Below are 18089 nucleotides of genomic sequence, written 5' to 3' on the forward strand. Positions count from 1 at the left end.
AAAAAAAAAAAAGTCCTGAAGAATGTAGGGACAGGAATAAAGATGCTGACGTAGAGAATAGACTTGAGGACACGGGGAGGGGGAAGGGTAAACTGGGACGAAGTCAGAGAGTGGCATGGACATATATACACTACCAAATATAAAATAGCTAGCTAGGGGGAAGCAGCCGCATAGCACAGGGAGATCATCTCAGTGCTTTGTGTCCACCTAGTGGGGTGGGATAGGGAGGGTGGGAGGGAGATACAAGAGGGAGGAGATATGGGGATATATGTACACATATAGCTGATTCACTTTCTTATACAGCAGAAACTAACACACCATTGTAAAGAAATTATACTCCAATAAAGATGTTAAAAAATGCATGTTTTTATGAATATGTGATTTGTCTGTGCACCAGAACAAATTGTAAGTAATAAACACCAAAACTATGATTATCTCTGGATTACTATTACAGGTGATGCTTACTCTCTTCTTGATAGTTCCTGTATTACCTTTATTATTTTTAGAATCTGTATTTTACTCCTTTGGGTATAGAAGCCTTATTGGCATATAGATTCCTTTATCCTTCCTCATTTATGTTTTAGTCATCTTTTGTATTACATCTGCATACATTGATAATCCCATCAAAAATGTTATAAACTTTGCTTCCAATGTCAAACATATTTTAAGGAACCGAAGAAGAGAAGAGTGGTCTACTATTCAATATATTTACCTAGGTATTCACTATTTCTGTTGCTCTTTCTTCATTCCTAGTGTCCAAATTTCCTTCTGGTATCAGTTCCCTCCACCTGAAGAACTTTAGCAATTCTTTTCGAGCAGGTTTGCTGTGAATTCTCTTATTTTTCCTTTATTTGAGAAAGCCTTTATTTCACCCTCATTCCCGAGGAATATTTTTACTGGATATATAATTCTGCCTTGACAATTCTTTTCTCTCAGCACTTGAAAAATTTAATACTACTTCTTTCTGGCTTTTTTGGTTTCTGATAAGAAATATGTAGTCTTCAAATCACTGTTGCCTTCTACGTTTTCCTCTGGCTGATTTCAAGATTATTTCTTGGTCTTTATCTTTCAGTAGTTTGATTATGGGCATAGATTTCTTTGGTTTTATCTTGTTTAGAGTTTTCTGATCTTCACAAATCTGTACACTTATATTTTTCAGTGTATTTGAGACTTTTTCAGCCAATATTTCTTCAAATATTTTTTTCTGCTTCTCCTCTGAGACTCTGATGACACAAATGTTAGACTTTTTCAAGATTGTTCCACAGGCTCCCCAGTCTCTGTCCATTTTTTAAAAATCTTTTCTTCCCCCTTTCTCTCTAGTTCAGATTGGACTTGAAGATACAACACTACAAATTATTCACTGACTCTTTCCTCTGTCATCTGCATTCTGCCATTGAGCCATTCAGTAAGGTTTATGAGGGGAGGAGGTATTGTATTTTTCAGTTCTAAAATTTCCATTTGGTCCTTCTTTATATCATCTGCTTCTTTGCTAGACTTTCTATCTTTCCAGTCATTTCAAGAGGATTTGCAATTTTTTGCTGGAGTGTTTTTTAAAAATAGTTGCTTTAAGTCTTGCCAGAAAAATTTCACATCTGTGTCATTTAAGTATTGGTATCTGTTGATTGCCTTTTCCCTTGTGAAATGTTGCCATTTTTCTAATTCTTCATACGCCTAGTATGTTTGGTTTGTATCCTGGCCATTTTGAACATTGTCTTATGAAATCCTAGCTGTCGTTTAAGTTCTGTTGAGAAGGTTGATATTTTTCAACCTTCTCAGTAAACAATCAACCTAATTAGATTCAGGCTGTATGTTCCCATCAGCTTGCTGTGGGTCAGTTCAGTTTTCAAGGCTCTTGCAATGCTATTCAGGTTTACCGAACATGTGTGCCACCCAGTGGTCAGTCAAAGTCCTTGGTGATAATATATCCATAGTTCATTTCTCAATTCTGTAGTATACTGTACTATAGAATTGAGAACTTCAATTTCTCAATTCTCAATTCATTTCTCAATTCTATAGTATACTGTTTAAGGTCGGATCCATGCACATGCTGCTTGGAGGTGAGCCCAGGAGTTCATAAACAATCTCATGGGATTGATTTTCCAAGCCCCTCTTTCTTCAAGATCTCCCTGGCACTTTCAATTTCTTGGTTCTCCCCTTCGAGAATCCCTTTGTCTGGAAAGCTGGGACTTTATTTACTCCATTCTGCTGTGTTCTTCCTGTGACTGCACCTTTGTCCAGGGCTAAATATCAGAAACACTGAAAAAAGAAATGGGCATTCACCACATCATTTTGAGACCCCTGACATGAGATGAAGTTTCACTTTACTTGGAGTTTTGGCTATGGGATTGCTTGAGGGCTAGGGTTGGAGACAACGGAGAAAAGAAAAAATGGGTTTACTCCCACTCTTTTTTTTTTTTTTTTTAAAGCTTATTTATTTATTTATTCATTTATTGATTGATTGATTGCTGTGTTGGGTCTTCGTTTCTGTGCGAGGGCTTTCTCTAGTTGCGGCGAGCGGGGGCCACTCTTCATCGCGGCGCGCAGGCCTCTCACTATCGCGGCCTCTCTTGTTGCGGAGCACAGGCTCCAGACGCGCAGGCTCAGTAATTGCGGCTCACGGGCCTAGTCGCTCCGCTGCATGTGGGATCCTCCCAGACCAGGCCTCGAACCTGTGTCCCCTGCATTGGCAGGCAGATTCTCAACCACTGCGCCACCGGGGAAGCCCTACTCCCACTCTTTTTAAGGGTTAGAAGAGCCTTTTTCCAGTTGAGCCACAACTGAAGGGCTTCTTTTGAATTTGTCTTTGTGTCCCTGTGCCCACTTCTGGGTTGTGAGCTGCCTGGAGCCCAGGTCAGGGGATACTGAAGAAAAATAAATGACTAATTCACTCCAGCTCAGTGGTACTTCAAATTCTCTTCTTCCCCTCTCTGCCTGCTACTGTTTATATTTCAGAGTCCGCAGTTGCTGCTCTATGCATTATTTCCAGGTTTTATAGCTGAAGTCAATGGAGGGACAGCATGGAGTATGCTTATCCACCTTACCCTGAAACTCCCAGGGTAATTTTAAGGCAGAAGTTAACAAATAAGTTATCTATTTCTTTTGTAAACAGAAAACAATGAAACTAGTTTTATTTTAAAAAAAAAAACAACTTTGGTTAAGATGAATATAGGGCTTCCCTGGTGGCGCAGTGGTTAAGAATCTGCCTGCCAATACAGAGGACACGGGTTCGAGCCCTGGTCTAGGAAGATCCCACATGCCGCGGAGCAACTAAGCCTGTGAGCCACAACTGCTGAGCCTCCGCGTGTAGAGCCTGTGCTCCGCAACAAGAGAGACCACGACAATGAGAAGCCCGCGCACCGCGATGAAGAGTAGCCCCCACTCGCCGCAACTAGAGAAAGCCTGCACACAGAAACGAAGACCCAACACAGCCAAAAATTAATTAATTAATTAATTTTTAAAAAAGATGAATATAAAATTCATTCTCCTTTATTTCATTTCATTATATTTTATCTATTTAATAGGTAAAATATAAATAGAGGAGGGAAATAACAAAACTCAGAAACAGTATAAACATCTCTGTAAGCTAGAAAGTAAGGAGAAATCTTTGCACAGGGCTGAGGCCACAGGCCTGCCGAACCCCAGGACTGAGAGCTGGTAGTAGTGTCTGGGAATTTGACCTCTCAGAATTAAGAGGACAGAGATAAAGAGTGGTCTCTGTAAGGACATGGGACCAGAGACAGGCTCACTGTTTGACATCTAGTGCTGATAGACTCTACTGCTCATGGATATTAGTTATCTACTGCTGCAAAATGAATTACTAGAAACTTAGGGGCTTGAAACAATGCATATTTATTTTTACCCAGTGTCTGTAGGTCAGTTCAGACATGGCTTAGCTGGGTTCTCTGCTTCAGGGTCTCACCTGGCTGCAATCCAGGTGTTGGATGAGCCTGAAGTCTCATCAGAGGCATGATGGGGGAAATATCCACTTCCAAGCTCCCTCGAGTTGTTGGCAAAATCCAATTCCTTGCAGCTACAGAACTGAAGGTTTAAATTTCTTGATGGAGGCTGCCTCAGCTCCTACAGGCTCCTAGTTTCTGCCTGGGTGGGTGTTCCCCAATACAACCACTTGCCTCCTCCAAGCCAACAAAAGAGTAAGAGAGCAAACCTGTTAGCAAGATGGAGGATAATATAATATAATATAATATAATAATATAATATAATAATGGAAATGACATTCCTTCACCTTTGTTATATTCTATTGGTTGGAAGCAAATCACAGGTCACACCCACACTCAAGGGCATGAACACAGGTATGAACATGGAGGAGACAGGGGTGACTGAGGTCATCTTAGAATCTAACACATGATGAAAGAGGCGGCAGATCATTCTGTGACTGATGACATCCAGGGCTATGGGCCTTAGCAGGATAGAGTCCTGAGGAGGCAGGGGGGCAAACACAGACTAAGGCTGGCAACTGGGACCTCAATCAAGCTGCCCACAGAATCAGAGACCAGATTTGGGATGACCAGAATATTATCACAGGGCAGGAGACCTGGAATGCTAGGGTAAGCCCTGGAATGGTTCTGGAACATGAACCTTAAAATGCAGATGAAGGCGACACAAAAAATTCTAGGCAGTGTAGGGTAAGCAGTGAGAGAGACAGCGAGGGGAGAGAAGAGAGAGACTGAGAAAGAGAGATAAGTAAAGACACTAATTTGGTTTGTACCCCAAAATTTCAAAATTTATGAATATAGACCTAAAAGACAGCAGTCAAACTCAACAAACGGAACATGAATTTACTTTAAAAGAAAATAATTTTAGTCAGACAAAGGTAACTATGTTTAGACTGCTCAAGGAAATAAATGAAGGATTAACTTCTAGTTAAAATCACCAGGAAATTACAAAACTGAAATAAGTAGAAATTAAACAAGAAAAGTTGACTATTTTTACAATTTAGAAATCCTAGGAATAATATGGGCATTGAAAGAAGGACCTCTATTGCTAAATAAATTTTTGACTAAATATTATTCCTGGAATGAATTATAGACTAAATACAATGGAAGAGAGTATGAGAGCATTTCTTTCTACACAAAGTAACAATGGGCCAGCAGCATGGGAACTTGCACCATCTGGAAGCTTGATACAAATGCTAAACCTCAGGCCCACCCAGACCCATATATTTAACACTTTAATAAGTTCCCTATGTAATTCATATGCACATTAAATTTAAGAAGTGCTATTTTAGGGCAGTGGAAGAAAATTTTGAGAGATTTGTTCAGAACACAGAACAGAAAAACAAAGAAACCCATACATACATATATGTATGTACATGTACGTACACACATAGACAAATGTGTGCATATGTAAATTTACACACACACACACAATTCTACATGCACAGGCTATAACTGTTGCTTTTTTGTAGCCACCTTTTTTTTTTTTTTAAACATCTTTATTGAAGTATAATTGCCTTACAATGGTGTGTTAGCTTCTGCTTTATAACAAAGTGAATCAGTTATATATATACAATATGTTCCCATTTCTCTTCCCTCTTGCATCTCCCTCCCTCCCACCCTCCCCATCCCACCCCTCTAGGTGGTCACAAAGCACCGAGCTGATCTCCCTGTGCTATGCGGCTGCTTCCCACTAGTTATCCATTCTCTAGAAGGTCTGTGTCTTTATTTGCGTCTTGCCACTAGGTTGTTCATGGCCTTTTTTTTTTTTTTTTTTCCTTAGATTCCGTATATATGTGTTAGCATACTGTATTTGTTTTTCTCTTTCTGACTTACTTCACTCTGTATGACAGACTCTAACTCCATCCACCTCATTACAAATACCTCCATTTCATTTCTTTTTATGGCTGAGTAATATTCCATTGTATATATGTGCCACATCTTCTTTATCCATTCATCTGTCGATGGACTGTAGCCACCTTTTTGTTTAGTTTTATAGCTTTCTTTTAGCATCTCACTAGTTACCCAAATCAGATAACCAAAGTTAACAGCCAGGTCTGGCTCATAGAATCTCATACAAAAATACTCATAGAGGCTTTTCTTGGGTAAATAAATTAGAAATTGGATAAATAAATAAAAAATTTAGAAAAAATGGATCTCTTTCTATGTACTCTGCATCTGCTTTACTCATTTAAAATTACATGACATTGTACAAAAGCATGCAAGTCAAATGTATAGATGCAACTCATTCTTTTAAACTGTTGCTTAATTTTCTGTGATAAGGCTGTATCACAATGTATTCTGTTAGTCCCACTGATGAACATTTAGGCTATTTCCAGTTTGTCCTTCCATCTTTTCTTCTTCTAGTTGGATTTTTACTGAATCTGTCTATTAATTCAGAGGAGATCAATATTTTTATGATATTAAGTTCTCCCACCCAATCATATAGTATATAGTTCCATTTAGCCAGATCTTGTTTTATGTCTTTTAATGCAATTTTATTGTTTTCTTCCTTTGAGTCATACTTTTCTTGTTCAAATAATTCCTAAAAATTTTAGAGTTTTTGTTAGTAGAGAACATTAAAACTTCTTTCAATTTCCATTCTTGGCTAGTTATTTCTACTACTGAGAAAAGCAATTGATTTTTTTTTTTAGTGTTTGTCATGTTTCCCGTCAGTTGACCAAATTTCCTTTATGCCTTTGTACTTTAATCCCCAGGGATGTTGAACAATTCTAATTCCCCACACCTGCCTCTATGGCCTTGTTCTTTCTGGAAAGTCCTTTCCCTATATTACTGGCTCTTTCACGGCACCCATGAAGACTGACCAGACTGCCTTCTCCAGAAGGCCTTCCTCTGACACCCCTCTGTTGACAGGGGTCCTTATTTGTTCTCTCCTAGTGCTTTGTGCACGCTTATATTGTTAGTTTTTATTACTTTTCATCCTAGTTGTCTGTCTTTGTGTATAGTCTTGCTCAGTGGCCTCTGAACTCTGTGGAGTCATGAGTCAGGTCTTAAACAAATTGATATTCTCAGAAGCTAGCATCCTGTCTGGAATATAATAAATTCTCAAAAAAGAGTGTGGGATTGAACTGCTCTGATTAGAAACAGCTGCTAATGCCAGGCCAAAGAGACTTAACTTTTTAAGATTCTGATCTTTTCTGCTACATTACTCTTGATATTTGTAAATAAGTTATAGATACTTATTAAGTGTGGAGCTCACTGAGTTGATTTAACACTTTGTTATGTGAAAATCATGATGGGGGCTAAGGGGTTTGGCCCAGCTACAGAAATCTTGATTTTTAATGGCAAGCGTGACTCAAGAATTCATCCATTCAATGAACTAATGTTTATTGAATATATTCTATAGTCCAAATACTGTGCCAAGAGCTATGGATATAGTAATTCTCAAAATACACAAGATTCCTTCAGGGAACTTGCAAAATCCAACTATAAGATTACACTATTTAAACAAAATATGTCGCTTGAAAAATATAGTTTAACTCTTACTTCTGGCATTGGACACTGTTGATCACTCTTTCCTTATTATATTTAGTCCTATTTGGGGGATCCAGTCTCAGCTACTTTTTCTGCCAAGGCTGCTGCCAGGTCATGCTGTACTTTTGCACGAATTAGAAAATGTCACACCTTCATTGGGGCAAACTAGGCAAAAGAAGTTCTCATTTGCCCTCTTTTTAACTATTTTTATTGGCTGACCAAGTACAGAATGACTTTATAATAAGTCATAACCAGAATTTTCAATTACAGGAAGGAAGGCACTGTTGTTTCAGCTCTCCATGCTACTTCTCCACTTTTCAAAAGTGGGCTGCGGTAGGCTGAGTAATGCCACCTGAAGATTTTCACATCCTAATCCCCGGAATCTGTGAATATGTTACCTTGTATGGCAAAGGGGACTTTGTGTGTATGATTAAGGATTTTGAGACGTGAAGATTATCCTGGATTTTCCAAGTGAGCCCAATATAATTACAAGGGTCCTTATAAAGAGGGAGATAGGAGGGTCAGAGTTAGAAAGATTTGAAGATGTTATGCTGCTGCCTTTAAAGATGGAGGAAGCGGCCATGAGCCAAGGAAGGCAGGTGACATCTAGAAGCCAGAGAAAAAGAAATAGATTCTCCCCTAAAGCCTCCAGGGAGAGTGTGGCCCTGACGGCGTCTTGATTTTTGGCCCAGGGAAACCCATGTGGGACTTCTGACCTCCAGAACTGTAAGAATAAATATGTGTTGCTTTAAGTCACTAAGTTTGTGGTAATTGATTACAGCCACAATAGAACACTAATACAGAGAGGAACCAAGTAGCTAATCTAAGGTGCTGGTTCCAATAGGCTCCTTGGGCAAGACTAACTGGGACAGGGAAACTCAACTAAGGCAGTTTAAAGCTAACAAAGGCAGAAAGGGTAGGACTTCACCTCATTTTATAAGGGCTGAGAGTCAAACTGGGAAGACCCAGTAGCAGCCACAGTCCAAAATTTAAGAATCTCAAATAAAACACAAGTCCAGGGGCTTCCCTGGTGGCACAGTGGTTGGGAGTCTGCCTGCCAGTGCAGGGGACACGGGTTCGAGCCCTGGTCTGGGAGGATCCCACGTGCCACGGAGCAGCTGGGCCTGTGAGTCACAACTACTGAGCCTGGACGTCTGGAGCCCGTGCTCCGCAACAAGAGAGGCCGCGATAGTGAGAGGCCCGCGCACCGCGATGAAGAGTGGCCCCCGCTTGCCGCAACTAGAGAAAGCCCTCGCGCAGAAACGAAGACCCAACACAGCCATAAATAAATAAAAATTTAAAAAAAAAACACAAATCCAAATACCAAGCGTCAAGCAGAGACTGGATGAGAAAGAGCACAGATAAGAAGCAGGAAGGAAGGATGCAGGGTAGCTTCATGGGAAGATGTCAGAGTAGCCAAAGTTCACATTTATTAAGCTGTGGGCACCAAATGCTTAAGGAAAGTCTAGGTGATTTAACAGAACCCTTTTATGGGAGCATCTCATTTATTGAGGACCTATTACTGGTTAGCATATGTATTTCATTTTATTTGCCCAATAACCCCATGAGCTGAGCATTAAACCCTTGTTTTACTAAGGTAGAAACCAGTTCAAGGAGGTTAAATGACTTGTCCAAGGCCACAGAAAACACTAGGAAGTGAAGGTGGGGTTGACCTCATTCCTGCAGTCCCAGGATCCCTGATCTTTCTTCCACATCATGCTGCCTTCCCTTCAGGAAAAAGTCGTGTTGACTTTTTCAGCTGTCTGCAGAGTTCAAAGCAGAAAAACATGGTGTCATCTTTTGAGATATTCTATCAGTGAGAACTTGAAAATGAAGTTAAAAATTAAGCAGCAAAGCCAAACCCAGACTCTCTGCTCTGAGAACGTAGGGCTAAACCTGATGCAGTCTGCCTGCCATGTGACGCGTTATTTACCCTTGTGAAATTGTGGAATTATTTGAAAGAGAAGAAGGGACGAAAATGCCTTCTTTCTTCAAGGTAGCCTATAGTCTAGGGCTTACAATACTGGTTTAACGGTGAAGGTAAGTGCATTTCTTCTTTTGGGGTCAGAGGATAATTACTAATCAATCAGAGATCCATTAAAGGGAGGGAACAGTTTAAGGGGAAGTCAGAGGAAAACATTATCAGCAGCCTAAGGATCTCCACCTGGGAATGGTTTCTGATTTCAAAACGAAGAAACTTTCTAAAAAATGTAATCCACTCAATCAAGACCCTACAGCAAGGCTTGAGAGGCCACCAGTGTCAATAGACTCTGTGGACAATTGTCATTTCTCCAAGGATTCCGTAAGTATTTACTGTGACACCTTGATGAGTCGAACAGGCTTTGGCTGCAGAATAAAATACTGGATCAGAACTAACAAAGTTTGGGATTGGGGACTGTGATTCATGGGCCTTTTCAGATTTCTGTATATAGTTGACATTGACTCTCGGGAAAAGGAGAATATGAACAAAGTTGTGGATAAGACTGAAGGCAAGAAAACTTGTACACTTGTGGAGATCACCTGTTCTGTTGCCCTCATTGTACAGCTGAGGAAAGGTACCCCAAGAGATTATGGTTAGTACCTATCAGTGCTGTGATGGGAAGCCCTAGGGGAAAAGAAGGAGGGAAGGTGCCCTCTCCCAACCTGCCCAGAGAAAATCCCAATTCCATAGCATAGATGGACTCATACAGGCCTGGAAGACATAGCCTGAGGTTGTTCCTTGGAGGAAAGGTGCCCAGGCACTCCTGTGTTATTGCTTGGTGAGCAGAGCTGTGAGTCCCCTGTGGGCAGGGCCCCAGTTGCACCTTAATTTTGACCTAACCCTGCCTTCTAGGATTACCTACTATTGGTGCTTAGTACATTTTTCTTTTTCTTTTTTTCATGATTACATTCACATGAACTAACAGCATGATGTAAATGATCTACTGGAATAACCAATTTTATTCCAGAACTACCAATCTTTCAGAAAGGTAAACAGGTGATAAAAGAGGCCTCAGTTTTACTAGCATGGAAGAAATTACTTCTTGGCATGTTCTCTGATGTTGGTAGCAAGGTGCATCCCTTCCTCATCCATCTTCTGTATTCTAGTCCAGAAGAACCCACTTCTAAAAGGAAACATTTAAAACCAATTTAACAATCAATCAAAAGCATTTTTATAGAAAGATATTTCATTGCTGTAAACCTGTATTTATTAATCTGAGAGGGCCCAAGTGCCAATCTTGTGACTACTTATTATTATTTCTGTTGTTAATATCAATAACATTTTACAATGTATGATATTTTACATTGAGAAGGCATGTCTCATACCTTTGTTTTCATTCCCAATAGTCCTGTGAAGTAATATTATCCCCATTTTTCCTATGAAACTGTGACAGCTCTGGGATCTTATAAAATCTGCTCTGCTTTACTCAGACTGTGAATGACAGAGAAGAATTGGTCCTTGGATACCCTTTGACCTGCAGGTTCCTGCTCTTTCAACCACATGTAACATTTACTCTGAGTAAACTAGGGGACTCGGCTAACAGAGGTGATGCAAGACAGGCTCAGTATTAAGGGAAGTCTAAGAGCAACAGAAAGACCATTATAACAAAATAGTGAGTTCTAGACTAAGAGTAAGAGGATAAAAATTATTTTGCTTATGCATAAGTCATCTTGTCTATGTCTATATTATTTTTATACCAAATATAACTCTATTTTGTGTCATAAAATTATTTTTAAAGTATAGCACTTTTCTTTTACTTAATTTTAATTCAATTTTTCTATGTCTATTTACAGCTTTGACACTAGGATTCACTCTTTTTTAGAAATGTCACTCTTGAGTAGGAAGGTCCTTGACAATGTTTATAATTGGGCTAAAACTCATTCCACTGTCTCTAAGTGATATCAATTTTGCCAATTCTCAGATCCCATACTATCATATGCTTCTGTGATTATTTTAGAAAAATAGTTGCCATTACTATGTCACAGAAGGACCCTCTTTTCGATTAGTTTGGGATGTCTGCCTGATTTCTACATTTGTCTCATACACAGGAAACAGGGCAATTAACAACTGAAGTTAGCTATTAAGGCAAATTTCAAAGTAACATTTGAAACGATGAAAGCCAAGGTAGGGATGGCAGCAGATGGAATGAGAACTGAAGTGATGGGTTTGTGATATAATTCCACTATCAAAAAAGCAAGAAAGAGTAGTCTTTTTTATTTTTTTAAATATTCAAAGCTCAACCTGAAAGTATTTTCATCATCAAATTTCCTTCTGGAATAAATGATTAAAACTTAATTTAAAATCATAGATAAGCAACAAGGATATACTGTAGAGCAGAGGGAATTATGGCAATTATCTTGTAATAACCTAGAATGGAGTATAATCTGCAAAAATACTGAATCACTATGCTGTACACCTGAAACTAATATAATATTGTAAATCAACTATACTTCAATTTTTTTAAAAAACCTTAACTTAAAATCATATAAATTCCTATCTGGAATACCTTAAAATGAAACTACCCTATTGTATTTTAAGCTTGTGCTTAAAATATGACCATAAAGAGGAAGTAGTATTAACAGATAGACAAAAGCAGCAGACTGGGCATCGGGAGACCTGGTGCTGACTCAGTATACTCTGTGACTCGAAGCAACTTTTCAAGCATTCTGCACATCAGTCTTCTCATCAAAAAAAAAAAAAAAAAAGAACAGTTGGGTCAGAGAATCTCCAAGTCTCTTTCAGCTCTAGAGCTCAATGTTTGTCAAATTGGTTGGAGAGGTTGGTGGGAAATACTTGTAGCTGAGGGTACAGTTGAAAAATTGCCTTCTGCCAAGTCTTGGGATCTTACATAACAAGAGAGATCAAATAGAAAATGGTCCAAACTCCGGGTCAACCAGGTGGCCGCTCCCGTTTATTCAGCTAAGATCTGAGTGTAGAGCCCTGAACTGAACTCCTGATATCATCCAGATGTTAGCAGGACTGGAAAGCCTTCCAAAGCACAGCAAAACCTTTTGACCCACCTCCTAGGGAAATGGAAATAAAAACAAAAATAAACAAATGGGAACTAATGAAACTTAAAAGCTTTTGCACAGCAAAGGAAACCATAAAAAAAGACTAAAAGACAACCCTCAGAATGGGAGAAAATATTTGCAAATGAAGCAACTGACAAAGGATTAATCTCCAAAATTTACAAGCAGCTCAATATCAAAAAACAAACAACCCGGGCTTCCCTGGTGGCGCAGTGGTTGAGAATCTGCCTGCCAATGCAGGAGACACGGGTTCGAGCCCTGGTCTGGGAAGATCCCACATGCCGTGGAGCGACTAGGCCCGTGAGCCACAATTGCTGAGCCTGCGCGTCTGGAGCCTGTGCTCCACAACAAGAGAGGCCGCGATAGTGAGAGGCCCGCACACCGCGATGAAGAGTGGACCCCACTTGCCGCAACTAGAGAAAGCCCTCGCACAGAAACGAAGACCCAACACAACCATAAATAAATTAATTAATTAATTAATTTTTTTTAAAAAAACAAAAAAAACAAACAACCCAATCCAAAAATGGGCAAAAGACCTAAATAGGCATTTCTCCAAAGAAGATATACAGAATGCCAACAAACACTTGAAAGAATGCTCAACATCATTAGTGATTTCTCACTAATCATTAGAGAAATGCAAATCAAAACTACAATGAGCCACATCTTCTTTATCCATTCATCTGTTGATGGACACTTAGGTTGCTTCCATGTCCTGGATAGCACAGGGAGATCAACTTGGTGCTTTGTGACCACCTGGAAGGGTGGGAGGGAGGGAGATGCAAGAGGGAAGAGATATGGGGATATATGTATATGTATAGCTGATTCACTTTGTGATAAAGCAGAAACTAACACATCATTGTAAAGCAATTATACTCCAATAAAGACGTAAAAAATAATTAAATAAAACAAAAACTACAATGAGGTATCACCTCACACCAGTCAGAATGGCTATCATCAAAAAATCTACAAACAATAAATGCTGGAGCGGGTGTGGAGAAAAGGGAACCCTCTTGCACTGTTGGTGGGAATGTAAATTGATACAGCCACTATGGAGAACAGTATGGAGGTTCCTTAAAAAACTAAAAATAGAACTACCCTATGACCCAGCAATCCCACTACTGGGCATATACCCTGAGAAAACCATCATTCAAAAAGAGTCATGTACCACAATGTTCATTGCAGCTCTGTTTACAATAGCCAGGACATGGAAGCAACCTAAGTGCCTATCGACAGATGAATGGATAAAGAAGATGTGGCACATATATACAATGGAATATTACTCAGCCATAAAAAGAAACGAAATTGAGTTATTTGTAGAGGTGGATGGACCTAGAGTCTGTCATACAGAATGAAATAAGTCAGATAGAGAAAAACAAATACCATGTGCTAACACATATATGGAATCAAAAAAAAAATGGTTCTGAAGAATGTAGGGGCAGGCCAGGGATAAAGATGCAGGCGTAGAGAATGGACTTGAGGACATGGGGAGGGGGAAGGGTAAGCTGGGACGAAATGAGTGAGTGGCATGGACATATATACACTACCAAATGTAAAATAGATAGCTAGTGGGAAGCAGCCACATAACACAGGGAGATCAACTCGGTGCTTTGTGACCACCTAGAGGGGTGGGACAGGGAGGGTGGGAGGGAGATGCAAGAGGGAGGAGATATGGGGATATATGTATACGTATAGCTGATTCACTTTGTTATAAAACAGAAACTAACACACCACTGTAAAGCAATTATACTCCAGTAAAGATGTTTAAAAAAAGCACAGCAAAAGCCAACATGTTTCCTTGTGCTGATATTCTCTTGTTGGCAACTGGGCATCTATTTGGGTCCATTGTAACAAAAAAAGAAAATTTCAAAACTCAGATGGGGTGATCTTGTTCTCAGAATTCTAGAGCCATTTGACAAGCAGAAAACTATCCTGACTGGCTTTATGAAGGCTAATTATTGTTCCTTCAAAGACACTGGGTATAAAATAACTACTAATTGTTTAAAAAATCACTAGATAAATATGAAAAATCATAAAGAATTACGTGACCACACTGTGTTCTGTAACCCAGAAATAGCCATTGCTGGCACTTGTGTGAATCCATTTCTCTCTTCTTGGATGTGCGTGTATTAACACAGGCATAGTGCTTGTTTGTATACTAGAGTACAGGCATTTCCTTAATATTATTCCATATCTTCGAAAACATTATTTTAATAAAGTCCACTATAAGAATCTATTAAAATTGACTCACCAAACCCTTACGGTTAGGTTAATTTGTCTCCTATATTATGTTGTAATAATACTGCAAAGAATATTTTTGAACAAAATTCTTCACCTGTCTCTTCCATTATGATCCTCCATCCTAAGGTCATAGATCATAAACATTCTTAAGTGTGCAGATAAGTCTTGTTAAATTTATGTGCAGAAAGAATGCAAAGCTTTGAATGATGCAATATAAGCATGATACATGTGTTTGTGAGGCCATGGATGCTTCAGTTTAGGAATGACTGCAAAACTGATGATATTCTTAGCATGAAGATTGTACCTAAAAGAAAAAAATGTATGAATCCCCAAATATTGGGGTACAGATATCAAATTAGATGTGTCCATTTCAAGGTCATGAATTCTCTTTACCTGTCAAGTAGCTGGATTTATTCATAATTATAGTAGAAAGCCCTCATTCAGGTGATTTGAAGAACTTTTCAGCCCAGTAAAGTGTCCAAATTTGTTAGCAAAGACAAGAATAAACATTTTAAACCATTAAATACTACTAGTATTATATAAATGTGTTATGCAATGTCATTCTTCATGTTCAAAGAAGGAACCATGGGACATTGTTCTGGTTGTGCAGAAAGATGTACAGAAACATGGTCAAAATGAAAGAAAGGGCTGCTCTGGAACTTTCCTCCCCAGCTCTTGAGCTTAATTTAATTTTCCTGTCTTCTAACCTTGCTTCAAGCCATGATATGCCTTACCTTTGCATGGTTCTCTGTGGTTTGCAATTTTCTCATTCAGTTCTTGCAGCACCACTCAGAAAGGAGATTTATTTTTATTGAACAGACAAGGAAATGGCCAATTAGAGAATTTAAATGACTAGCTCTACGTCACTTAGCTGGGACTTAGCCAGATTTCTTATAAAAATCGAGTCCTCCGTAAGCATAGCAATAAGGAAGCGTACTGCAAAATGTAAATCATATACCTGTGTTGGGTCAAAACTTTCATTGATGCTGAGAGAATGCAACATTAACACGAGAAAATTATTTGTGTGTCTTGTTTTGGATTGTTGTTCTTCCCCATAGATAAAAGCCCGTCGTGGTAAAAGAGATTCAGGACATAGGGAATCTCCACCACAAAGTGTAGTACAATTTCCCAGAGGAGCCAGATGGATGAGAAGCCTTCCACCAGGAAAAGTAAAGTCACATCTCTCTCTCTCTCTCTCTCTTTTGCTTTAATATTAATTTATTTATTTGGCTGCACCAGGTCTTAGTTGCAGCACGCAGGACCTTTAGTTGCAGCATGCGGGCTCTAGTTCCCTGACCAGGGATCGAACCCGGGCCCCCCTGCATCGGGAGCATGGAGTCTTAACCACTGGACCACCAGGGAAGTCCCAAGTCACATCTTGTATTTGCAGGCTACCTTATGGAAGAGTGGAAGCTTTATTTCCACATCCTCGTTCTCCATTCCTTCTCCTTTGTTTTTTATCAAGCCTCTCTGTTGTGGAGATTCTCCCAGTATAACATTGGACCAGATCCAGCCCCTCATCCTGTTACCTGCTACTTTTCCCTTAGGGAGCCCCAATGAGTTATCTATGAGAAATTACGTCAAATGATCACTGAATCCCGGGACATAAGGGATGGAATGAGTCCAGAAAAAGTCATCTTAAACAAACCCCTAACCCATATATGAGTTCCTGCTACAATATCTTTGCTATGTAGCTGGTTATTTCCCATGAGCTTTGGAAACCTCCAGTAATAGGGAAATAATTCTTTTGCAGGCAACCAAATCTCATCCCTGAGCCTATTTGGCCATTAAAAATTATTTCTCCCATTATATATATATTTTTATATGTTTATCTGTCTCTTCACAGGTTCTCTCTTTGTTTCTCTTTAGTCCCAGTTCTCCAAATGTGCAAAAAAATTTAATCCATCATTCACATGGGAACCCTTTCAATGTAGGCCCATTGTTCCACTTCACGGGGACCTAAAAGAACGTGTTGCTCTTGTAACAGAATGACAGTTCCTCCAGTACCATATCACCTACAAACAGTAAAAATGGTTCCCCATATTAGTTTTTTTTAAGCTGAATATATGTGAAGGCAGAGCCTAGTGACATACAACAAAAATACATCCAAGGGAACATTACACTAAGGAGTTAGTGGTTGTGCTCATTTATACACTATATATCAGGTATTTTAAAAGAGAACCCTTGGATGTTAGCTTAATTCAAAGGCAGCTCTCTAAGTATAAACTTTCAAGCTTTATGGTAGATGAATATGCAAAACAGATGGGACCACAGACTTGAGACTAGGAGACTCAGGTTCTGTGACTGGCTCTTCCCCATCTTCCTCATTCACTTTATTTTGGAACAATGTGACATAAATGCCTTCATTTAATTTTTCTTATATTTTCATCTGCTTCCCACACCTCTGAAAAAAGGCCATATTTGTTTTACTTGATGGTAAGATCCCCGATTTATTGTCTTGAAGCCAACTAAAGAATATGACAAAGAAGGGTTGTAGTCATGATTATTTCGGTGAAAAAAGATGGTGGGACTGCGTGAAATCATCTGTAGTTTTCTCAGACTTAGCAGTGGGCGAAATGGAAAGAAGGTGATCTCAGTCAGGATACTCACTGCAGACATCTGTGTTATTCTCTAGTTCCCGAATTCTGTTCATTACGCTATGGACTGGCTCTCATCATGCACTTCTCAAACTTTACCGTGATAACCCAGCGTGTGAGTCTGAGCATTGCAATCATTGCCATGGTGAATAGCACTCAGCAGCCTGGTTTATTCAATGCCTCCACAGAAAGACCTCTTGCATTCACCCTCAATCGCTCCAACAGATCCACCAAGGAATTTAATTCAGGAGTAAGTATAATGGAGACCAAGGCTCTTTGTTGAGAGGGAAAACCCAGTTTGAAAGGAAGACTTGTATCTTGATTCTGTGGCATATAGAAGCATGAATTTTCAGTGGCAAACTAAAAAGGACTGGAATTATTTTTCTTTGAGATAGTGCTTACCTCTGTGATTAAAATGGTCTCACTGAGATTATTATGATTACAAGGTTGGGGGTGGGGACTATAGGAAAAACTTGTGAACACTTCTAGAAAGGAATAGATTACTGGGTATCTTCAATGAAATCTAGGCACTAGGATGTATCTAAGCACATCCTTCTGCCTGATTCTAAGCAGGTCTCTGTACTTTTCATAGTCTTTGAGCCATTTTACAACTCAGTAAGTTCTATATAATAAATAGTAATGCAAATGATTCTTGCCCATAGCTCTGCAAATGAATCTTGTTCTGTGAAAAATCAATTGCTACTCTCCTCCACTTGCCCCTCAGTTGAATAAGCCAGTTTTGCTATATATTTAAAATCTATTTCAGCATTACTTCCCGCTTATAAACGTGTGGGTC

At 39.3% G+C, this 18089-nt stretch overlaps 1 protein-coding gene across 5 annotated transcripts in view; it reads left to right on the forward strand.

Annotated features, from left to right (window-relative positions):
• SLC17A2 (solute carrier family 17 member 2) overlaps positions 1-18089 on the forward strand; it is a 69691-nt gene that overhangs the window by 36578 nt on the left and 15024 nt on the right. The window contains exons 1-3 of one of the 5 annotated variants that reach the window (XM_082346362.1): positions 5954-9488; positions 15755-15865; positions 17332-17543. The exons of 2 other annotated variants lie outside the window; for them this stretch is intronic. In XM_082346362.1, the coding sequence (XP_082202488.1) occupies positions 15838-15865; positions 17332-17543 (240 nt within the window). In that variant the 5' untranslated portion in view covers positions 5954-9488; positions 15755-15837. Of the gene's footprint in view, positions 1-5953; positions 9489-12641; positions 15866-17331; positions 17544-18089 lie in introns of those variants that run through there. 2 more of the 5 variants (XM_082346361.1, XM_082346364.1) reach the window with 2 other exon arrangements.

The sequence above is a fragment of the Balaenoptera borealis genome (genome assembly GCF_965194805.1).
Source record: "Balaenoptera borealis genome assembly, chromosome: 12".
NCBI lineage: Eukaryota > Metazoa > Chordata > Mammalia > Artiodactyla > Balaenopteridae > Balaenoptera > Balaenoptera borealis.